The 26,069-nt window shown below is 36.8% G+C and overlaps 1 protein-coding gene across 2 annotated transcripts in view; it reads right to left on the bottom strand.

The window, feature by feature from the left end:
* Positions 1–3,754: 3,754 nt before the first annotated feature.
* Positions 3,755–26,069, bottom strand: part of impact (impact RWD domain protein) — a 45,677-nt gene continuing 23,362 nt past the window's right edge. For both annotated transcript variants that reach the window (XM_065244433.1, XM_065244434.1), the window contains exons 8-12: positions 24,273–24,367; positions 16,324–16,397; positions 12,564–12,654; positions 8,165–8,299; positions 3,755–4,154 (exon numbers count right to left, since the gene is read on the bottom strand). In XM_065244433.1, coding sequence (XP_065100505.1) covers positions 4,095–4,154; positions 8,165–8,299; positions 12,564–12,654; positions 16,324–16,397; positions 24,273–24,367 — 455 coding nt within the window. In that variant the 3' untranslated portion in view covers positions 3,755–4,094. The remainder of the gene's footprint in view (positions 4,155–8,164; positions 8,300–12,563; positions 12,655–16,323; positions 16,398–24,272; positions 24,368–26,069) is intronic.

The following is a 26,069-nucleotide window of genomic DNA, read 5'->3' on the forward strand; positions in this document are numbered from 1 at the left end:
TTACCATTTACCATTCATGTCTCTATCTGTCTCTCCATCCTTATAAGTATCTTTCTATCTATGGTATAGGTCTGTGTGTCTCTCCATCCACACATCTATCCACCATTAAAGTATCTCTCTATCTGTCTATCTTGTATCAAAACAGTGCTTTCACCTTGCAGTTGATATTGCACGAGAAGATAAAAGGTTTCAAACCCACAAAGATTTGCTTTTAATCACCTCTGATGTCCTACAGGGCCATTATACCCTATGGTAATTTTACTGGCGCTTTTGGAAATGATGTATTCTGAAAATCGTTTTTCTGTTAGATTGCTTTTAATGATAGAAATTGCATCTTGATATATACACAAATACACATCACTGTAGGATTTACCATGTTGTACCCTTGGAATGACATAGAAATAACAGTATTTATTCATCTTTGTTAATTTTTGCTAATACTAATACATTTACATTAATATTAAGGTGTACAGATAAACAGTGTAGTTAATATTGATTCATTTGAGTAATTCATATAATCAATGTGACCCCGTCTGTGAAATCTATCTCTTATGATCTAATGAGGAGATGTGAAGCATCAACGTTTGATTTCAATCACCGATTCATCCTTTGACATGACTACACAGTCAATATTAAAGATATCAAGGATATTTGTCACAGAATGTTATTTACATCATCTAAGATAATTATAAATTACTTTAGCTGGGTTTTCACAGGCAAGGTTACATATTTAAATAAGTATATTTAATTAACATTAACAAAAGGTTGCTGTATGTATTACTACATACAGAACAGTCGATTCAGTACCATGGACAGCAGCTCGACTCCAATCCACTTTAGGCGAAGCTTAGGAGAGAGTCATCATTTTCATCAAAGCATTCCTTCCATACCCAGTGCCCCCCCTCTCTCTCTTTCTCTCTCTCTCTCTCTCTCTCTCTCTCTCTCTCTCTCTCTATATATATATATATATGTCTGTGTGTGTACTGTACAGATAGGTATTACGTCCTAAGCCCTTTTTTGGGCCGAATAATTTTGCCATACTCCTGTAAGACATTAATCATCTGCCACGATGTCAAACCCAGAACTTTACGTTAATGCAAAATTGCACACTGCGTACAGTACGCCTCTTCCCCCTAAACGCAGTTAAAAAAAATCCTTAATTATACATGCTGTCAGAGGTTTGGCCCCCGTTCGCTAAGTGACTCATTTCCCCAATAACAGAAAAGTTGAACTTTATCCCCGTGAGCATTTTCTCAGCTGTGCGGCGAAGCAGGGAGATAGCAGACACTTCGCCTCTCCGATTCACACACGTGCATGACATTGATACCGGAATAATAGTGCATCTGCGATATCCAGTTTAATTGCTCTGAATGGTGCGGCTCCACTAGCTTCCAGCTCTGGCGGTTATCCAGTTATATTCCCCCGAAACTCGCTGGGCTTTAATTGTAAAGAGCTTATTAACCCGGGGATTTCTTGTCTAGGTTTGTAAGGGTCTCTTGAGAATCTAAAAATCATTGGTCATAAAACATGGTTAAACTCATATCGTAAATAACGTTGATGGATCTAATTTCCTTAAAAAGATGCTGAAGTTTTATTTGAGGGCTCTGGACTGAAAAGGGTTAAAGCTTCAATACTCTTATTTCAGGTTACCATGTTTCATGTTGCTAATGGGTAGGGAATTCAAACATTAAAGCATTTCGACTCTGTGAATACTTACAGGTGCCAACAGAAGATAACCAGGGTAAGCTGCTAAATGCCTTTTTTTTGGAAATCAACGTCTTTGTAGTATTATTCTCGCAGAACCACTGTAATCCAAAGGCCCTGCGTGCGAGATTAGCTACAACCTATTTGAACAGGGACCTTCTGAAGAAGCAAGAGAGGCCCTTATGAATCAAGCTTTTGGCTGCAACCTTCTGATGTTTGATCTCCAGAGATGAAGAGCCCTGACCCTTATTTAAACAAACAACGGCGGCCATCTCCCGAAGCCACTTCAGCCGTAAAACAACATGAATTACCATTCTGCGGCAATCTTCGAGCTTTTCAAGGCCTTGACGGAGGACAGCTAATGCGCTGATTGGATTTCTCCTACGATTAATATTATTCATTGATACTGTTGTCGGCTAATATACAGGAGGGGTTTCTTGTCCACCATTTAAATTAGCCACTTTCATGCAATGCTAATGGATCTCTCTTGGTGTTTATGTTTGGATGGATATTATCTGCTGGAGTTGCAAAGTTCAATATTGAATTTGCTCTCGCGATCGGTTGCATCCATAGAGTTGCACAGTTGCACTGTGTTATTTGTGGCTAACTTCTGTGCCAGGATTGGTATTAGCCATAATGTAACCCAGCTGTCATTTGGTTGAAGTATTAAATTCACTTCAGTGATAAAGTTAAAGATATCTTCTGGTTAGAATATAACTAAGATGCCAAAAAAACCCAAAGCATGTTCAGGGACTGCTGAGCAAAGAAATAGATGATAAGCATCTGATGTGAGAGATATGGATTGGGCAATTATAAAAAGTAACAGTGCACAGCGTGTCACTTTTCAATGCACTGTAGCTTACTCAGAGCCAAGTTAAACTAGAAATAGTATTAGATGTAATAGAAAACATGCACTTGTCCTTTGGGGAAATCTATAGTGGCGTGATACTGCTGACCAAATAAAAACATCCACTGCTCAGTCCAAGGCTGTAACCAAACCTTGAACATTGGGGGGAAGCAAAACATTCAATGCAGTAAAAACATCAAATATTGGGCGGGGGCAATTTGGCCATTTCAGATTATTTGGGGGGGGGCTATCCCCCTAACGTCTATTGTGGTTCTGGCCCTGGCTCAGTCCACCGATGTCACAGCAGACAATTACAAATCAAGTTTTGCATGCAAACCACATTTATCCTTGCAGATAGAGAACATGTCACAACAGAAGTCCGTGAAAACATTTAGTCGCAGCAAGCAAGTGAACCTGAAAGGTCTGGCGCTGACACTCAAAAGGTGCGTTAATATTCATCGAAAAGATACGGTGAGAAACACAGAGGGGGCGAGGGAGAAAGATGAAAGAATAGGCCGGAGAACAGGGAATAGATGCATGCTGCGAACATGAAAGCGAGAAGGCTAGGACTTGAGCTGGAGAGAGAAGAGAGGCCGAATGTCAACAGGCAAAGAAATTCAAAAGGGAAGACGGCAACTTGGCTAGGACGTCAAGAAAAGTACTTAAGAACCTCCTTTGGAGGATTCACAAAGGCTGTAAATGATTTAAGGTTCACGGTTTGGTGCAAAGACTTGAAATAATTCATGGATGCTAGTAACCATCCACAAGAGTTTCTTTGGGACTACAGCTAGTAGTAACCCTTACTCCCATGGCCTAGCATCTGCTTCTTAGAACCGTGAGCGGCAAAACAATCAAGAGTTATTCTCACATGAGCTCATTAACGCCAATTAGCATGCGTCGCGTGCTAGCCACAGAGCAGGTAGCAATGGACTTTGGCACTGGACAGTTCGTCCACATGCACTGGTCAAAGGTTAAGTACGAGGGATGATGGGGGTTAAACGGATTGAAAGAACGTTTGACAGTCGAACATGAAAACGACATTTTCTAATTGTATCACGACCCATAAAGTCTGCAAAAAGCAAGTGTGAGCAACTAATTTCTAGTGCCAAGGTTTATCGAATTACATTATTAGCGCGCCACTGGACCAGAAGAAGAATCAAGGGTCATTAATGAAGGTTTGGTGACTTGAAACTCAAATCCTCATTTGCAAATTATTAAAAATCTTTATTCATAAAACAGAGAGCACCTTAAGTGCTACATAATGCACAGCAACAGACCGTTAAACTCTTTAATTATATATGCATATATACCATCCATTTTGATTTCATTTATCAAAACAGTAACCACTTTGAAGTTTGAATGCATTATACATTTCTTTCGTAGGAAACTTCAATTAACATTTCCTCAACGATCTTTCTGCGGCGTGCATTCGTAGTCCCCGGTCTCTCGCAGCGTTGGGGCGTTTGACAATCCCTCCTCATAAAAAGCTTTATAAAGTGGAGAGAAAACCATCTGTTCCAGGTAGGAGGCTGTTTTGGGCCTTTCACTTTGCCTTCTTGCTTTTAGGCCTTTTGTTCTTCCCTCCAGCTTTGGACGCATCCTCCTGAAAGACAAGCGATAAGGCTGGTGAAAGGAGAAGCTGAAATGAACCCTTCCCGCGCTGAAGGGTTGCGGGGAATGAGCGCATTAATAATTTAATACAGAAAGTAATAAGTACATCAGCTACTGCTGAGCAAACCAAAATCTTGGATGGATAACATTTGTGTAACATCAAAACAAGTCACGAAGAGGCGCATTTGAATTTCGAAATTCATTTGCGTCCTAAACGATAACAAGATGCATTACGCATTTGGTAGCTGCTTGTATCCGAAGCGACAGGATGTGCTTCTGTGTTCCCACTGAGATATTTTTTAATTGTTTATGTGTGCACGCCCTACATGGACGCTCGCCTCTGACCGTTGTTGTTTTTCTCAGCATCTAGCCCTGCTTCCATAAGACCCAGCGTCATGTTAAAAAAGTTCAACAAAGTGCACCCAAGACCCCTTGCGCCCGCTGTGCTGTATCTGGTTGTATTTCTCGAAGAATTCGAAGTATACGTTTCGCAAGTTTGCATGAACCCACAACCTTGGCCTTAAGCATGAAAAATGCTATGGAATATAATAAAACTGATGCAATATAAAGTAACTGTACCATAAATAATTTGTAGACCGTTTCTTCTTAACAAAAGACAGCACAACTTGTTAACTCGCTTTGACTCCCATAACTGTTTACCATTTGCTTTATTTCCCTAGGGACCAAACAGGGTCCAAATGAATGTCGCAGGAGTATTTTTTATTATTCAACACACGTGATGTCTGCAAATCAACTGCCTGTTATTATGTATTGTACGGTAATTACTCCAGAGCTTTGATGGACAGAAAGTGGTGGACATGACGAGTCACAGGCATACCACTGTGAAGATAAAACAACATTCACCCTTCTCCGAGGGGACAGTATGACGTATCCGAAGCTGAAACATACTTAGTGTCAGGAGATCTATAAGAACTGACGAACCCAGTCGTAAAAAAAACACACACCACCGATGTGCCAAGCAGCACAATAATGGATGGTTGTGTTGAAAGCACATTTAGTAGATTGAAAGCTAAAAATTAAGGATGCAATAAACACAACTTTAAAGGGACACTCCACTTTTTTTGAAAATATGCTCATTTTCCAGCTCCCCTAGAGTTAAACTTTTGATTTTTACCGTTTTGGAATCCATTCAGCTGATCTTCGGGTCTGGCGCTAGCACTTTTAGCATAGCTTAGCATAATCTATTGAATCAGATTAGACCATTAGCATCGCGCTAAAACATAACCAAAGAGTTAGAGTTAGCGATGCTAATGGTCTAATCAGATTCAATGGATTGTGCTAAGCTATGCTAAAAGTTCTAGCGCCAGACCCAGAGATCGGATGAATGGATTCCAAAATGGTAAAAATCAAATGTTTAATTCTAGGGGAGCTGGAAAATGAGCATAATTTAAAAAAAGTGGAGTGTCCCTTTAAATATGCATTTATACATCTGCCAGATACATAAACGTAAATAAAAAACGTAAACTCGGAGACGCAAAACGTTAAATACTAAAAACTAAATGCACATTCCAGCAGTACTTTGACTCTATGTTCCTGTGTTCCCGTTTACAGTTCTGGGGTGACATAACAAAATAAACTGTAATTAGCGCAATTTAAATTACAGTAATTACGACAACAATTAATTTTTAGAAAAGCAGCAGTTAAGCTATCCAAAGGCGCACGAGTCTTTAACATGATGCATTTGTTGCGCTAATGCTCTCTTCGGTAGTGACTCAGGATAAATGTTTTGGGGGCTGCTGTGTTCGGAAACAGATTCATTAAGTCCCAATCAGAAAAATTACAGGAAACCACAGCTAGAAATTGAATCGGATGCTTTCGTCTTCTGAGAGAGAGAGAGCCATGCCTAACACAGCGTCCCTTTAGATGCATTTAACGCCAGTCACCGTAACCGCGTGTGCCACGACTGGTGCCAATTTCACAGCATGTCATGAAATTGGATGCGAGGGCCTGTGTTCTCTGTTATGAAATGTGACAGCTTTGTATTGGGTTGTGCAGGAGAACGGCAAAAGGTCTTCCGCATGTCGAGGGGCTCGTGTTTCCCGCAAGCATGCGAGGGAAAAAGTGCACGCTTCTTTAATTGAGTCGAGGCTTTGTAATTCCTTCTATCAAAATCTTATATAATCATATCTCACTTGTGTAATTGCATGTGTGTGTACGGGACGATGCGCCCCTATTATCCGGGTAACCATAGCAGCCCCTGCAGCTGTGCACACGTCCTCATTTGCACAGAAATGAACGAAAACAACAAACAAATGAATTCACGGAGAAGTCGGGCGCATGCCGGCAAATCTCCTCTGAACTTGTCTGTAGTGTGACCTTATCACTGTGTTTGTTGGATGATTGGGTAGCGGACACTTAAGAGGAGAGCTTTGCTTGAAACAAATTCACTGCGGTAACCAAAAAATGGCAAAAATCATCCGGGTGACTTTATTTTGCGGATGTTTTTTTTCAGGACAGGAAAAGGACAAGAGAAAGTCAGGGTTGGAGAATTGAAATGACTTTTATGAGTTTTGGAAGCAAAGATTACTAATAAATCTACAGCACCACAGCCAAGTAAATAATGTTTTATCTGATGTCAGCTCACGGTCTGAAATGAATGTTATGAGATAAAGATTGGACAGTGCAATATAATTAAAGCTGATAAATAGATGGCAATTCTTTCTATTACATCTTTCTCGCAAATTGCAACAACAAACATTAAGTGCAAACCAGCTAATCTGTGGCCTATTGACTAATGCAGGTCATTGCGAAGGAGTTGGGTCACTTTAATCAATGTAGGCTAATCACTGACTGGTTGTTTATAATGATAATGTCTTTAAAAAAACAAGAACGAGTACTAAAACATTATTTTTTATATTTTTTGTTAAATAAGGTACAAAGCGATGATAAAGAATACTGCAATAATGAATGTCTGTCTTAGTTTTTGTCTTGTTTTCCGGTATAAATATAAAAAAAAATCTAAAATCGAGATAAATTAACTGGAGAAGCAAAATGATCTATAGACTAAAGGTGCGTGCACACCAAGACGTTTACACCGGCGGCCGGCATATGTTTTTAATTGTTTCCAAAAGAAGCGCTGCACATTTCAAAAGAGCCAAGCGCCGAGAGTTGAATTTTTTTAAAATTTGGATGAATCGCTCATCTTGTCACTTCTCACACGGCCGTCCAATCACAGTGTAGAAGGGGTGGGACAAATATTATAACAATCAACCGGTGCATCGTTCAACGAAAGCGCTCAGCTGAAAACAAACAATAAAAAAATAAATAAATAAATAAAACCAAGCTGGCAAGCGCCTACAGTCGACGTCCTCTTGGTGCTTTCTGCTGCGTTTAAACGCTTTTGCGTGTACGCCCCTTAAGTCTTGTTTTCTGAAAATCAATTGAGTTTATGCTTTAAACAAGTAAAACTATATGCCAGAGGGGTATATAAATACAAACTTAATTTGAGTTTTAACATAATTCAATGAATTCAATAAAAACTGCAAGCTTTTTCTTTTTCAAAAGCATCAACAAATGAATTCAATAAATACTATTTTCATTTTTTCATTTTTTCATTTTTAATATCTTTGGTCATTTTGCTTTTTATTTAAATGCATCTTGATTTAAGAATTTTTTTAGATTTGTGACCCTGGCCTGTACCACAAGACTTATGACCACAAAATCTCATGCATATATTTGTAGAAATAGCCAACAATACATTGTATGGGTCAAAATTATTGATTATTTTTTATGCCAAGAATTATTAGGACATTAAGTAATGAATGATCAGGTACCATGAACATATTTTATATATTATAAATATTTTTATATATAAATTCCTACTGTTAATATATACACACTTTTATTTTTATAAGTGGATGCAGTACTTAATTTGGGAAATTTTAAAGGCAATTTTCTTAATATTTAAATTTTTTTGCAGAACAGGGACAAAATTTAGACTATATTTATCTAAGCAACGGTATATTTATAAAGCAGACTTACTGAAGTGTCGGTATAGCCCTCTTGGACAAGGATGTTCCTGGCACAGTTGTTGATGTGTTTAAAACGGTCAGGGCCCAGTTGAATCCCGCCATACCATCGAGACACAACTACCAACACATTACGGACGTCCAGGATCTACAAGCAGAGACAGAACTGGATTTAACATTATATATTTTCTGTTATATATACCCCATATTTAATAATTCTCCATTTTTTTCTTCGTCTTTTTGTAAAGCTGCTTTGAAGAAATTCAACGTTTTAAAAAAGTCCTATATAAATCCTATAAAATGCGCACAATGATTACGTTTACATGTTCACCAATAATGCCATTATTTCCAATAAAGTAAGATGTTTAGTTGGCTGGAGCTAACGTTCACTCCTGTTTACATGCGTTACATAAATTTTCTGATTATTCGCTAAAGATTGTGCTTATTATTCACACATAGCTCAATGCAAAGCACAATTGATGAACATATACTGTCCATTTTTTTCATTTGCTTACGTTAAATGGCAAACACGTTCTTATGCACACATTTCGTTACTTGGTGCCGTGACGAAAAACGAAAATATTATGACAGTGCCTGTAAGGATTTTATACAATGCAGGGCTCCAGACTAACTTTTTTCACTAGGAGCACAGTGGCCCCAACTGAAAATTTTAGGGGCGCAACCAGAAAATGTAGGGGCACACACCATAAATCAACATGCTAACCAAATATTCACATTTCTACTAATTTCCACTGTATTACTAATAAATACTTTAATGATAAATGCAGATAGTACAATGTGCTGTTTCAAATTCAGTGTCACATTAAACCCATGTGAATCACTAACTGTATCCGCATAGTTTGTCTTTACCATACATGGGGCTCGACGTCATTGCAGTGCCCTTTGCTGTTAGTGCCCACATCAAAATTCAGCATGTCTTTTTCTGTGCACAGCATTCAGTTTTGCAATTACAAGTTGCACTGCTACTAAATGTATAACTTTCCAAATCGTAACTAAATGCAGTCCTGTCTCTATTTTCTAAGCATGCTTTGTTTTACTTACTTTTGAGGTTACCAATACCACCGTCATTCGCTCTAACAACTTGATGGAAACGCACCTAATTCGAATTTGATCGTTTTTCTATTTTTGCGAATTTTAAAAAGATTCGCTTCACATTTGGATGGAAACCCTGTTGGGTGTGGTTGCCAGGGTATTGCTAAAGTGTTTAAAATGGGTGTCAGTGCGTTGCTACATGGCTGTTAGGGCATTCAGCGTGGCTGCTTTGTGCCCCTGGTGAAGAAAACTCATCATCAAGACTGTGATATTCTGGTGCCACAAGTCATATGTCTGATTGCAAAAATAGCAGAAGTAATAGCACACTTTTCTTCCAGAAAGGCAATTTCAGGTTTCATTCTTGCCTTTAACACAAATGCTACATCACATTTTAATACTGAACAAAGATTCTGAAATATTCGATGCTTGCGCAGATAAACAAACCAGAGTCAAATATCACAGCGCTTCCCTATTAGAAAAATTAAACATTTTTTAGATGTGTTATTTGACTCAAAATATAAAATCAATTTAGTCTAACTTGAAAGAGTTACACTAAAGAAAAAAAAACAATTTGCGTATAAACGTACAAATCTTCGACAGCAAAGATTCAATAGATGAAAGCTAGCTAGTCATTAAGCAAATGTTTTTTTTTAAATAAATGTATTCATGCTGCTTTATAATACCATATTTATTCCCCCTGAGGCATCACGCAGCCCGTCTGCCTCTGTCTAGGAAGCGTTTGCTTCAAAGGGGCAGAATAGCTGAATTTTGCTCTTTGTGAAGAATGACGCTTCTCAAGCATCTTTACTGTCCTCGCCCGTGTTGGTTTTTTTCTAACGCGCCGCAGGGATGTAGCTGGCTACCCGCGGTGGAGGGAGGGGGGGTTAGAAAATCACAGCCATCTGCACATGCTACCTCTATTAATAGTCGACTCATTTCTTTTTTAAACATGCTGTCACATTTGAAAAAAAACAGGAAATGGTTCCAAAAGGCGAAATGATCATGTAAACGCTTGTTAATGTAGTTAACTTTTATTGGCACATTTCTATGAAGGGGAGGGGTCGGATAAACTCCTAGTGCTTTTCATATCAAGTATGGGAATTATCAAAACTATCAAACTATGTTATTTATATGGGTCAGTGACAAAAACAGTTTGGCTAGATGAAAAATAAAAAAATATTTAAAAAAAAAGTTGTTTAAAAAGCATGCATCAGGTTTATATCAATGCACATAGTGTAGTTATGTTGATTTTATGCTATAAAAATGACAATTTTTATGAAAGACTGAATGGACCTGAAAATGTCAAATGGTGTAACCGCCAATTGCACCAAAGAATGAGTAATATTAAATATTTTATGCACCTTGATGGCATCAAAAAATAAAAAAAATAAAATTTTTACATATAATTTTATTAGTTACTTCAAAATGTAAATTTGAATGTGTTTTTGTAATATTTGTCCTGACATATGCTGAAAACAGCTTTCAGTTTTCTAAATAATCTTTGACAAATTATGCAAAAAATTATATAAAAAAATCATATTACACTAAACTAGATGCTTATATTTTATTCCACATTTTTTATGAATATATTAATATTTTCATTTAAAAAAAAGTACTAGTTACACCAACTGACACAGACCGGTTACACCAAATGGACATTTTTGCAATTATCTAAAATCATTTAAAAATTAAATAAAACAAAATTTTTTAGACTTTGTCCTAAAAAAAAGAGAAATTTTAACCCTTTTATTGAACCACACGGACACAAAATATTTAACGTCAAGCCAATGATATATTTAGTGCTGGGCAAAGATTAATCGCGATTAATCGCATACAAAATAAAAGTGATTTTGTAATTATTATGTATAATTAACCACACACATACATGTATTCATTTCAGAATTTATACATTTATATATATATATATTATTAAAAAAAATGTATATAAAATAATTGAAATGCAGGGCAAAGATTAATCGCGATTAATCGCATACAAATAAAAGTGATTTTTGGCATAATATATGAGTGTGTGTATATATATATATATATATAAATATATATAAATAAATACACACACACATGTAAATGTTTCTTAAATACATGCATGAATGTGTGTGTATTTATATATACACACACACACTCATATATTATGCCAAAAATCACTTTAATTTGTATGCGATTAATCTTTGCCCTGCATTTTTCAATTTTTATATATACATTTTTTTTGCCAAGCAGCCGTCTGTGACCTACATCACATCTCATTCTTTCAACGTCATTGTGCTTGTTTTAAACATTCATCTAACGTGCAAATCTTTGACACAAACCTTAACATCTACTCAAGTTCACGTCAGAAACTTTTCTGCATGCTCGCTTTCCTTATAAACGCACATCATGGCATATTTGGGGCATGGTTTTGGCCAAAGTTTTACCATTTTTCATCAGGGTCCAAATGAAAGTGGGCAGAGATTATGGTGTCATGCCGTATTTCACGCTGCGAGGCGAGCTTTCATCAGCGAAAGAGGAGATAAGAGAAAAGATTATGGATGAATGACACATCTGCGTGAAAATATCTGACATAGCAAGAATGAAAATTGGGATCAGGAAGGGAAAAGAGGAAACTTAATCCCGCCGGCATATCAACAAGCCGGGTTCTGTTGAAGTGTAATACGTGCACAGCTTGTAAAATCATCGGATGCCAAGACAATGATGCTTTCTGGGAAGTGATTAACTTAATAATAATTTATTATTATTAAATAAGAAGTAGTTAATTAAATATAATCTTGATTTGAAAGCTTAATTGGTAGAGGGTTGCATCAGCAACGCAAAGATTGTGAGTTTAAATAGTAGAGAACACATAGACTGATGAAAAATGTATACTTTGAAAGTTGCTTTGGATTATATGCACAAAGTTAAGTCTTTAATAGTTTCATAATTTTTCTGTGAATCCATAGGAACATAAAAGATGTTGCGTGTAACCATTTTCATACTTGACTTTTCGATACAATACGCATACGCATAATGCTTCTGAACATTATTGGTTCTTTTACATTTATCAAACTGGTGTCATTATTTGCGTTAAACGTTGGACGCAAGTATTCATGTGAGAAGTATGAATGCGAGATTAAGGGGCTACACTGGAGGCCATTTTTGTGGTTGTTCAAAATTTGCTTGGTTCAAGTTTCTTAACAAAATTTCACGGCTAGAAGAAAGTCCTATGTGTTTGGAATGACACACGAGCGAATTTTCCAATCCAAACACATTAAAAGTCCCAGAAGACAGAACAAACAAACACATATCCCCAAATCCCCTTTAATATAAAATCCACAAAGTGAGATCATGCGACACAGACGCAGGTTTACCTGAAGAAGATGAAGCAATCGCCCACCGGCAGCCGTTTCACCATCATCCTCGCAGTCCTGCAGAAAAGAGTTTTTATCCTCGCAGCAAATCCTGTAAACACGAACAAATGTTCAAAATCAAAACTTGATCACAGCTCATGTGGTCACTTTCATCAGAAGGTCACCAGCATTCACACAACGCTGTTTTTGTGATGTGCCCGGGTGTTTGGTGCCTGCGAGTCTATTTTAGAAAGAAAATGGAGGAAAATTTGAAGGATGCTTGATATCAGGCACTGGGAGGGGTGTGTGATTTTGGGAAACCCTGCTGAGGTTTCTGGATGACATGGTAACACGGAGACTGTGAGGTCCTTCATTTTGGAAACGATCTCAGGGGAAGAAATATGCCACGCTGGCACGCTGACTGTGGAGATTTCAGTGTTTACTGTCAGTCAGCTTTGAAAGCCAAGAGCTCCCGTGATGCCCGATGAGACCTTTCACCACATATGGCTCAATGTAAGCATCATGAATCTTGAATGGCAGCTTCCGGATGCCATTAAGCGCCCAATCAGTGTTAATTAGATTGGAGTGACACATTTAGATATTTGTAATTTAGGATGAGGAATTTTCGGCTTCACAAACTTTGTGGCATATCCACTACGCCTCAAGCAATGATAAAGACTAATTTAAAGGAGTATTCCACTTTTATTTTAAAAAATTATTTTAATTTACTCACTCCCATGTCATCCAAGATGTTGATGTTTTTCTTTGTTCAGTCGAAAAGAAATTAAGTTTTTTGAGGAAAACGTTCCAGGATTTTTCTCTATATAGTGGACTTTAGTGGACCTCAACAGCTTACAGTTTTAAAGCAGCTTTAAATGACTCTAATTGATAACAACCAAAGCATAAGGGTCTTATTTAGCAAAACAATTGCCATTTTCACCAAAAAAAGTACTTTTTAAACAACAACTTCTCGTGTTTCCCTAGCCGTGCAGTGCAAAAATGACTTTCTTGCCTATTTGTCTTGTTTTTAGTACAAATATCTAAACATTCTTAAATTAAGATGTATTTTCTTGATGAGCAAAAACATATAAAATGTAAATGAATTTGTGCATAAAACAAGTAAAAAGATCTGCCAATGGGGTAAGAACATTTTTCTAGAATGAAGTGTTTAAGAAAAAAGTTCAAGATTTGTTTGCTTGTTTTATGCACAAATTTTATATTTTTTGTCTAAAAAGTAGACTTATTTTCTCAGGTGAATTTGCTGATGTCAGTTTGTGATGTGCCAGCGCGACCTTACCTATTACGTGATCGCTTCAAAAGGTCACGCATGACGTATGCCAAACTACCGCTCCAGTGTGGAGAAAGAGGACCATTCCGACTTTGTTGTATGTAAAATTATACTAATTGATGTTTATTGTTTACAATGGTCCACAATTGTACATTTTACATATACATTAACTTTTTAACGCAATTACCTAATACGTAAGATCGCCCTGGTGCGTCACACTGCTAGTGCAAGACGAGAAGTTGTGGTTTAAAAGTAATTTTTTGGTCAAAATTACCCTAGATAAGACCCTTAAGGCCTCGGTTGGGATCGTTTAGAGCCCTTTGAAGCTGCATTGAAACTGCAATTCGTTGGGGTTCAATAAGGTCTACACTGCAAAAAATTATTTTCAAGAAAATCTTAGTATTTTTGTCTTGTTTTCAGTAAAAATATATATAAAAAATTAAAAATTTAATTAAGATGCTTTATCCTGATGAGCAAAACGGAACAAGAATATTAGTCTAATTTTAAGACCAAAAATATCAAATTTAAGTGATTTTGTGCATAAAACAAGCAAAATTTTTTTCACAAAAACACTCAATTCAAGAAAAATGTGCTTACCCCATTGGCAGATTTTTTGCTTGCAGAAAATTTGCAGTGTATAAGCAGGACATGTAAATGGTAATAATCTATGATGACAACTATATATTGTTGGAAAAGTCTAAGAATGTAGTTTTCATATTTCAAAACCTTTTAGCAATTATAATAATGCAGGGACTGTAATTTATTAATTTGTGAAAAGAGTATGCAACAAACCTCACAGCAAACTAACACAAACCTCATTTTATTTGATAATTTTATGTATAAAATAATACTTTATTGCATTATTTGTATTTATTACAATAGATTTAAACTGCTATAACATTTTTTCTTATGTAATATTTTCACCTCCAGACACTTCTGTAAAAAACTTTAAAGTTAATTTTTTTATAACAAGACCAAAATTAGGCTTCTAGGCCAAAAAATTATATTAATTTGAAGGGGTACATCACCTTTTCACCCACACTCAAAAAAGGTGAAGCCAGATAAAGGGTTAAGAATGTTTAGATATTGGTATTTAAAACAAGATAAAAATATTAAGTAAGAAAATCTTTTTTTGGCAGTGTGTGATGTGCCAGCGCGCCCTTGCGAATTACGTAATCACATCGAAAGGTCACGCATGACAACAAGGTTTCGTGATATAGTCACATCATTTTTTTATTCTTTTTTCTTGATATTATCACAAATTTTCACGTTGATTCGTGATCGTATAACGAATTCCTATTTTTCACGTATTGATTACTCAACTGGTTTTTCCTATTTTCAAACCATTGTTGCTTCGGTTTAGGGTTAGATTTGGTGCTTGCATTAGAATGTCACTTTATGAATTGGTTTATACTATTTTTTCTGATTTATTTTTTTTATATGTCGCCTGGCGTTAGGGTTAGAGTTGAGTTTGGGTATGGATGTCATTTTATGTAAATCTAACCCTAAACCGAAATGACAATTGTAAGAAAATAGGACAAAACAGTTGAATACGTGATAATCACACAAAAACAGGAATTCTTTATACGATCACAAAAAAGCGAAAATTTGTGATAATATCAAGAAAAAATAAATAAAAAAATTACGTGACTATATAACGAAATTTCGTGAGACTGGGCTGCAAAAATGACACTAGATAATGCAATTATTCCTCGTTTGGGATCGTTAAGAGCTCTTTGAAACTGCAATTTTTAACTGCATTGAAACTGTAGGAAACTAAAGTCCACAATATGTTGAAAAATCCTGGACTGTTTTCTTTAAAAAACGTAATTCTTCTCAACTGAACAAAGAAAGACATAAACATCTTGGATGACATGGGGGCAAATAAATCATCAGAATTTTTTTCATAAAAATGGAATAATCCATAAATATGTTTACAGTTAATGACAATGTAAATATTAAGCACGTTGTAAATTTTAATGCCAACATCAGTATGTCCTATACTTTGGCCTTCTGTACAGCTGCAGGCATCCCCTCAGTAGGTAAACACGGTCTTTATCAGATATTCAACGCCTCTTCATACGCCCGGGGCTCCTGCTACATTCTGAATGTCAATATCACCTGCGGTGTAATCTCACCCAAATGACACCCACTACTCTGTTTGACATTAATCATGTCCTAAAAACCCCCCAGGGTAACACAAACACACACGCGCACACACACAGTCTCATAAACGTATATATCTAAATGCATGAATAATTTAAAGACTAAATGAAATCTTATAACAAACAGAGAAAATAAAGTGTGTTATAACTGCGGCATGAAATACACCTTCATTAGATTATCCTGTAAATAGAAACTAGATATGCAAGAGCAGTTTAATTCTATCAATAGTTACACGAGGGTTAGCCAAAGTTGAGAAAAGGTTGAAAATAGGTGACAGTGGTCACCCTGCAGGTACTGTTAATCTACATACATTATAAAATGTAATACCTGTATGCGTAGATGTTGTGAGTGGCACTTGCGATCTTCTTGTTTTCGTACAACTTATTCAGGACCATCTTAACCTGTAAATAAAATAGTACATAACAAGTGTGCATCACATACAACTACAGGATGAAAATAACTGATATTCACATGTTCAATGATGGATTTATTTAAAAAGCAGAATATTTCACGCCGTCTGTCAATAGAGAGCCGAGGCATGTGCACGTGCTCAGAATAACCTCCATTGGCATATTTGTCGTCGTTCAATAAAAGTTGTTTTTATAAATGAGAGGTGATGTTACGTGCTGAGAATGTATGTGTTAGATGGGGTGCGCATAACATATCATCGCAAATAAAACACTAAGACACATGTAGACTTGAAGCACAATGTATTATCAAAGCGCTGCCAACCGATTCTTGCCATGACACGTCTCGCCTTAACAAAGTAACGACTATGATTGAATACAAGAACTGTTGATTAAAACTCCATAGGTATGTGATGCAAAGGTACACAAGTATGAATATAAACAGGCCCTATCAAATGGTTTTATTGATGTTTGGTCATGTTTTCGAACCATTCAGCCATCTTTTAACTGTTGCGATGTAAATTTACTGATATACAAAATCTTTTATTATTAAAGGTACACTCCACTTTTTTATAAATATGCTAATTTTCTAGCTCCCCTAGAGTTAAACATTTGATTTTTACCGTTTTGAAATCCATTCAGCTGATCTCCGGGTGTGGCGCTAACACTTTTAGCATAGCTTAGCATAATCCATTGAATCTGATTAGACCATTAGCATCGCCCAAAAAAAATAATCAAAGAGTTTCAATATTTTTCCTATTTAAAACTTGACTCTTCTGTAGTTACATCGTGCACTAAGACCGACAGAAAATTAAAAGTTGTGATTTTCTAGGCAGATATGGCTAAGAACTATACTCTCATTCTGGCGTAATAATCAAGGACTTTGCTGCCGTAACATGGCTGCAGGAGGCGCAATGATATTATGCAGCACCTGAAAATAGTCCCCTGCTATTGAAAGATACTAAGGGGACTATTTTCGGGCAGTGCATAATATCATTGGTTATTCATTGAGTGCAATGCTAATGGTCTAAATAGATTCAATGGATTGTGCTAAGCTATGCTAAAAGTGCTAGCGCCAGACGCAGAGATGAACTGAATGGATTCCAAAACAGTAAGAATCAAATGTTTAACTCTAGGGGAGCTGGAAAATGAGCATATTTATCAAAAAAAGTGGAGTGTCCCTTTAAATGTCATCAAGTCGCACTATAATACATTTATATTAGGGATGTAAATCGCCACAGTTCATTACAATTCGATACGAAATCTATTTTTTCAGCCAGCGATGCGCTTCTTGCCGATACATCATATTTTTTTTTCTTATTTATCCTTTATTTTTCCAGGAAAAATCCCATTGAGATAAAAAATCTCTTCTGCCAGGGAGTCCTGGCCAAAATGGCAGCACACAAAGTTTTACATAAAAGTATTTCAGACAGACAATACAAATAAAAAAGAAAGAAAGGTCCAGCACTCAGAGCTTCAATTATATACTTTTCACTACGATTCTGATTCGATCCGAGTCAATTAATTTATCTATATTTTTATATTACATGTCTAGTTAAGTGGTTACATTTTATTTACAAATGCAAACAAAATATACAGTATAACACGAACATTTAATTAAACTCTTTGAAAATGGCACAATCTCTGTCCCAATTGGAACATTTACAACAACAAACTAACAAAAATACACTTTTTAACATTAAACGTTTTGTGAAACGTTTTGTGAAAGGAAACATTGCAGTTGACTGCCTTTCATTTTGTCGTCATGAATGAGATCACTTTGATCGTTGGTGGGCTTTTGTTTCTTGAGCAGGTGCTAAACACATGACACCAAATTCTAACTTTTTCCTTGCAAACTGAATAATCTTTAGCCTCACTTAGATTTAAAATTGAAAAAGCTGTCCTGATACTAAGGGGACTATTAACACACATTTAATCACATAAAATCAAGCTTATGATGCCAACATTCAGTATTTTGTGGCAAAATATGCAACAGTGACAATCACTTAGGTAAATTTAGAAAAAAAAATATTAATAATTAAATTGAAAAATAAATTTTCGCTGCTACAACCGCTTTGTTGCTGCATCGCATTCACTTGCTAATGCTAGCAAATGAAAAAAAATGTGCGCTTTGGCGGAAATTTGTAGATGGACGTTACGTCAAGGAATGTGGACGTGGAGTGTGTCAAAATAAAGGTACCTCAAATCTAAGGATGCTCCAATCGATCGGCCGATAATGCTTGCTATGCTTCTCAATTAATTACGGTGAAATGCCGCTACATCCAAAAGCCAGAGGGCGCTCTCGTGCAGCAACTCAATATGCGCTGGAGACAAAGAACCATAAACACGCAGCTATGACACGCACCTCCAGGAAATGGCTTAAGAATATATTTATATTGCTGTTCTCCAAACCTTTTCACGTATTTTCATGATAATAAAATAATATGTATAATAATTATGTTTGACGAGTGTTGCTTTTTCAAATGCATGTTATAAACGACTCAACTAACAGTGATTTCAGATTGATAAGGACTTACTGATCAAAAGCCGTAGTACATGAAATAGCTGTGAATAAGATCGGCTGTCCGATTCAGAATAGTGATCAGCCACATATTTTAGTTGATATCGACTTGATCGGAGCACCCCTACTCAAATCGATTTTTTACGTGTGGCATCGATGCATCGAATCGTTAGAAATAAAATCGATGTAGCGATCCATATCGATGTATTGTTACACCCCTGGTTCATAATTGCCCAGTCAAAACGAGAACATGCAAACGATTGGCTGTGATGTCGTTTCCTTTTTAGTGTGGACAGAAAACGTTGCTGAAGTCTTGCTGTGTCACTACTTATTAGTGCACGAGTAAATCTTCACACTGCTCTGAGTTGAGTAAAAGGAGGGAATTCAATTACTTGTTAGAACCGCAAGCAAATTTGGTTCGTCTGTGTTTGGTTAAACAACTCTGCTGAACCTTAGTGACAGAGGCGCACAGATTTAGAGGATTACGAAAGAAGAAAAACATCCTTGATGAAAACGGCATAACATCCACGGCGGCGCTAGAATTTACTCGGATTTAGACGCAATACCTGGCTTTGTTGAAAGAGCCGGCTGGCAGCGAATGACAAGACACCAAGTGTAAATCTGTTTTGTACACAACACCGTGGACTTCGAATATTGCTTTAAAACCCACGGGAAGGACACACAGTAGTCGCTTCTGTCCATCAAATTGGGTTTCAGGCCATTTGTGTTGAGTGTCCTTCCATTATTTACCAAGAAACAGACAAAAATGCATCCATAAAGTGCTTTTCTGTACTGCAGCCCTGGACATACGGTAGCAGAAGGTAATAAACATGTCCATCTAATTCTCCTTCAATGAGAAACTCACGTAATTGTGTAAGCAACGATGGCTTAGTCATGTTTCAACGTCCAAATTCATTCAGAAATCAAAAAGACAAGTGGCCCAAAGCTAATGAATATGTAAGACATCGCCCCCTTCCCAAAAGAAACAGTTGTCACGAATTGAGGCGGCTATCAGCACGATTCATCATCGACGGCGTCTGTTTTCTCTCCGGCTAATATTCTGTCGATGCACACCTGGGTTAAGTCGAGGCTAATGAGACATCTTTTGAATGCTGTGTGCAAATGTTGTCTTTTTATCAATGTTGATCTCGACTAAACAACACAAAGCAAAAAACAATCGTTGATATTTCCTCTGAGGCCGCTTTGAGCTTCTTGTGTGCCTATTGTGAAACGCCTTTGTGCCCGACAGGTAATCTAATTAAATGTTTTGAGATCTGTAGCTTGTGAAGATGGATTTTCCTTGAAGCTTTTTGAACAAACAGCTGTGTGTTTTCACCAAGACATGGGAGCTAGATTGCGTCGGGAAAACTCATTTGCAAACTTCTATCAACACACTAACCTTTTATGAAAATTAGAGCACGGCCAAACTTTGAAGTTCCTGCTGATAACACAATATCATGCGAGCAAAGATCAAAAAGCATCAAAATGGCCTCTGAAATCCAAACAGAACTACAAAGTGAATAAGAGATATGCCTCCTTTTTTTTCTTTTCGGTGGTCTTGTTTGTACAGAACAATTCAACGTGTGCTTCTAATGCACTCAGACAGCTCATCGCAGCTGTTCGGCTGAACTAAACATATCCATTGATTTTATATCGAGCTTGTCTGGCTAATTTAGACCTGATAAGATTGTTCAACCTGCTTCGAGGGGTTTGTAAAGCTCTACTGTTGGGTATGCCATAACAAGGCTAATTTTTAATGGAGTATCTGTGCGACTAAAAGGAAAACACCACCTTTTTTCAATGTTTTACTATGTTCTTACCTCAACTTAGACGAATTAATACATACCTGTCTTTTTATAATGCGTGCACTTTTAACCCTGGAGAACTCAAGAACTTATTTCTGAAATCTGATTGGTTGATTGAAATGTTGTCCCAGGGTCAACATGATGTTGCCCTGAGGACATCAACCACTTGGCAAAATCAGGAGAACCAACCCTTCTCTTAGCATTAATTAACATTGGCCAAATTTGACCCGTGAGTTCTCCAAGGTTAATCTTTGTACAGGGCCTTGTGAATGTGTTAGCATTTAGCATAGCCCCATTCATTCCTATGGATCCAAACAGGGAAGAATTTAGAAGCCACAGAACACTTCCATGTTTTCCCTATTTAAAGACTGTTACATGAGTAGTTACACGAGTAAGTGTGGTGGCACAAAATAGAAACTTTTTTTTGGATCCGAAAGAATGAATGGGGCTAGGCTAAATGCTAATACATTCAAGAAGCACTGTATAAAGATTAAAAGTGCACGCATTGAAAAAAGATAGGTATGTATTAATACATCTAAGTTGAGGTAAGAACATAGTAAAATATTGAAAAACAATAATTTTTTAATTTGAGAAAAATAACAAATCTAGATTTTCACAAGATTTGCATGCAAATCTGGCTGCTACACTGCAAATAATGACTTTCTTACTTAAAAATCTTTTAAAAAATCTGCCAATGGGGTAAGAATTTGTTTTTTTTTATTTTTTCTTGAACTAAGTGTTTAAGAAAAAAGTTACGATTTTTTTCTTATCCCATTGGCAGATTTTTTGATGTTGCTTGATTTCAACACAAATTCACTTCCGTATGTTAACGTAACATATTCAGTTATTTACACGATACACAATAGCATACAGAACTTACCTGGAAGGCTGAATAGGCTAAATTAACATAATAAGCCAACGAGCATCAAGTTCGCAGGCTCGTCATTCCACATCACTGAATTCGTTTAATTGCATAAATACAGAAGCAGCATATAGCGGACTATCGCGGCTGTAGACAGTAATATTGTCTCTTGGTTCATATATGTAAAAATTAATTCATAGTGACATTCAAGTCTCGCCTGACTAGAAGTCGCAGGACCAGCCAAACTATGAAAAAAGTGCAACTTATAGTCCGGAAAATACGGTATTTGAAATTGTTTTCAACAACTTAATTTGTTAACGGTAAAATTTGTAAGATATTTGCAGTAAAATATCCAAAAACTACAGAGCCCCTAAAGTGACATTGGAGTAAAAAAATCTAAAGTTTAGTTTCATGTGCTCACGTAAAACTTTTAGATGCTCACGTGAAACTTTCATGTGCTCACGCGAAACCTTCATGTGCAGAATTTAAAAAAAAAAAGTTTAGTTTCGCATGCGCACATGAAACTTCCGCGTGCGCACATAAAAAGCAAAAGTTTCACGTGTGCACGCAATAGTTTCACATGTGCACACGAAACTAAACTCACATAATGATTGTGTTAACATGATTTTTCGTTCCCGTCTGATTGATGGCCATCAGCAGTTGAGTTAAAGACAACAAATCCCATAATTCCTCTCTGCTTCAGAGCGACATCAATCTACTTCATTGTTATTGTTTTGATTGTGCGCCCTCTAGCGGCGGATTCTGCTAATTGGATCTTTAAGTTAAATTAACATAAAAATATATGTTAATTTGACAACATTTTTTACAGTGTAACTATAGTGCCCTAAGAGATAGGGAGTGGTTTCGGACACAGCAGGTGTTGTTTGTAGCGGCGTATTAGCTACTTAGCTAAATAAGTTCGCATCATTTAAGATATCATTCAGGTCCGCTGTGTCAAAATAAAATACTTAAAATAAAGAATTTCTTTAAATTGCACATTTCTTAGTATTATTATTTATTAGTTATAGTGATGATTGACTTTGCAAACACTGCTAATTGAAATCAAAACACATTTGCATCCGTATCAAATCCTATTTGGTAAAAGAAACCTTGCGAAGGACTCAAAGAAGGAAAACACGAGCATGCAAGTGCTTGACAGCCGAGCATTGATGTTCGCGCGTACATACACGTGTAATGTTTCTGTTCAAAAGCGTCAATTAAAGTCAAAGACCACTGTGTAATCTTACAGGCAAGACAAAAAAGCTTTTCAGAAAAAGACAAGGCAGTGACTAGAAAAAATTGAGGAAATGAAAGAGAAAAGGGAAAAAACACGTATTATGGGCTTTCTATCAGCATAGATAATAAGAAGTAAACACATCGCAGGCGGATGACGTTAATCAAGCACTCAGCCGGTCTCTAATATCATCCTTCGTCCTATTTTACCAAAGAACTGTAATTTAATTTCTTACTTGTCTAGGGGATTTCAAATGGCTTGGATAAAGCTCCTCATTTGCATTTAGCTGTATTATTCCTTTGATTTGCTGAATATTTTATTTGAATGGTAAAAGCTAATTCTTAAAACGCACCTGCGCATTGAAACGTCGCATTAAAGAAAAATATTCGGAGATGTGCACAATGTGAACAGATTATCTTGATATTGAGGCGTAACTAGCCGGCCTACAAGAACTTCCACTTGATCTTAAATGCGTAAAGCAATTTCCAGACGTAACTTCGTGCATGTAACTACTGTTTAATGATAAACAAAAACAATTCGATTTAGACTCGCTGACTCAAACCCAAAAGTATTAAATTCTGGTCACGTAACTTGGCCTGTATTTTTCTTATGTATATCTATATAGCTTACAGAAGACTTTTCTAAGAAATTAATTTAAACCTATTATGAGTCTTTCATTTATCTATAGGTGTTTATAAACAATTTCTGTGCTTTATGAATGCGTCTGGCCTGTTGTTTTGACACGAGCTTTCACATGGACGAAAAGTCCAGAGGTCAAAAACACAAACAGTCACCGCTTGACTTCAAACCGTCAATCGCACAAAGGAGCCAAACAAGAGGCAGAAATGTCAACGCGCTCCTTAAAGGCAGGGTGCCATTCAAACGGCCGCTCTCGAAAACAGCAACCCTCTCAATCTTAAGCGCATGATAACTTTCCAGCAGGCATGCACAATGGCAACTCGATATCTCAATCTCCAAACACCTGTGTGCAGTCGATTTTCCAAAAACGGCTCTGTCGAGATTTCATACGAGTGGGAGCGTTGAAAGACAATAAAGTTTGTAGGGGCGTCGGGTTGCAGTAATAATGCAGAAGAGCGGTCGCATCAGGGGCAGGTGCGCGTGAGTCATCTGCTTTCTACCCAGCTGGGCGAAGAGAACGACAGGGACGGTTCAGTGACATCATCAAATTGCCCGGGGGTGCATGAGTGGGGGCACGGTAAGTTTTAGGATTTTAAGCAATGCTTAGAGCAAGCCCTGCGAGCGCACTAGAGACCGGATTGATAGACATTTCAAAACAAGCACCAGAATAAAAACAGTGCTGGCTGTTACGAAACACCACTTCTATAAGCATGGCACAAAAAAAATAGGCATCTTTATTTCTTTGGCATCTTTTCCTGTATAGTGAGCTATGCTGTGACAGTGAAGGATTGTGGGTAATGAATCACACCTGTTTAGGAGTCACCACCGGGGCTAAATGAGGCTGGAATGTGCTCCGTCTGTCTGTGATTGTCTCACCGTGTTGTATCGGTGGTAACTCTTCATCTGCGAAAACAACAAAAACAAATAAAATTGTTTCTTTGAACGAATGGCAAGCTGCTAATTACTCATTAACCCGTTTAACTGAAGGTGCCAATTTTGAACACATTCTTAGTCTTACTTCAAAGAACGTTTTGTCAAAACAAACCGAACCAAACAAATCAAATCTTGTTTAATACAATTCAAGTACTCTATTTTTTTCAATTGTCACATCATACTACTAAAGTAAAGTTGATGGTAAACGCAATTTCACGTTGACTTAAAGGTGCATTGTGGGACTTTAAAAAGGATCTGTTGACAGAAATGCAATTTAATATATACACAACTATATTATCTGTGGTGTGTAAATATAATACAAAATGAACTAAATAGTTTTTATTACCTCAGAATGAGTCGTTCTTATCTACATACATCGCGGGTCTCTTTACATGTAAGTCGCCGTCATGTTTCTACAGTAACCCTAAACGGACAAACTGCTCTTTTCGTGCGCATTTCGTCTCAGACGATGACAAGTTTGTCCTGTGGTGGCTACCGTAGCTTCTTTATGCATTTTGAAAAGGGAGGGGTGAGCTGTAGACTGAGCTGTTGGTTGCAATTCGCTATCTCACCACTAGATGCCGCTAAAATCTTCACACAGCACCTTAACCCTTAACTGCCGCTGTCCCATGAGCAGGACACTAGAGTTATGTTAAAATTTTGCATGTATATTTTGTAAATCTTATCACGACAAACTATATATTGTTGGAAAGGTAGTTTTTTTATTTCAAAACGTTTTAGCCGTAATAATAATGCAGTGACAGTAATTTATTAATTTGTGACGAGAGTATGCAGCAAACTGGTGACACCTAGTGGCCGTTGTTGGTAAAACCACTATGAAAGTGTAACGCAAACCTATTTTTTGTGATGATTTTATATATACAATATATACTTTATTTTTATTTATTACAATAAATGTAAACTGCAATAAAAAAAAATTATTTAAAGGGACACTCCACTTTTTTGAAAATAGGCTCATTTACCAGCTCCACTAGAGTTAAACATTTGATTTTCACCGTTTTGGAATCCATTCAGCCGATCTCCGGGTATGGTGGTACCATTTTTTGCATAGCTTAGCATAATCAATTGAATCCGATTAGACCATTAGCATTGCGCTAAAAAATAACCAAAGAGTAACTATATTTTTCCTATTTAAAACTTGACTATTCTGTAGTAACATCGTGTACAAAGACCGATGGAAAATTAAAAGTTGTGATTTTCCAGGCAGATATGGCTTGAAACTATAACCTCATTCTGGTGTAATAATCAAGGACTTTGCTGCCGTAACATAGCTGCAGCAGACGCAATGATTTTACGCAGTGCCCGAAAATAGTCCCTTTAGTAACTTTTAATAGTAGGGAACTATTTTTGGGGACTGCGTAATATCATTAATAAAATACCGTAACTCTTTGGTCATTTATGAACGCGATGCTAATGGTCTAATCAGATTCAATGGATGTGCAAAGCTATGCGAAAAGTGCAAGCGCCAGACCCGGAGATCGGCTGAATGGATTTAAAAACAGTAAAAATCAAGTGTTTAACTCTAGGGGAGCTGGAAAATGAGCTTATTTTCAAAAAAAGTGGAGTGTCCCTTTAATATTTTCACCTTCAGACAATATTTTTACCTAAAAAACCAGACCAAGATATGGCTTCTAGACCAAAATAAAAATGC

This window comes from Paramisgurnus dabryanus, chromosome 24 (assembly GCF_030506205.2).
Source record: "Paramisgurnus dabryanus chromosome 24, PD_genome_1.1, whole genome shotgun sequence".
Classification (NCBI taxonomy): Eukaryota; Metazoa; Chordata; class Actinopteri; order Cypriniformes; family Cobitidae; genus Paramisgurnus; species Paramisgurnus dabryanus.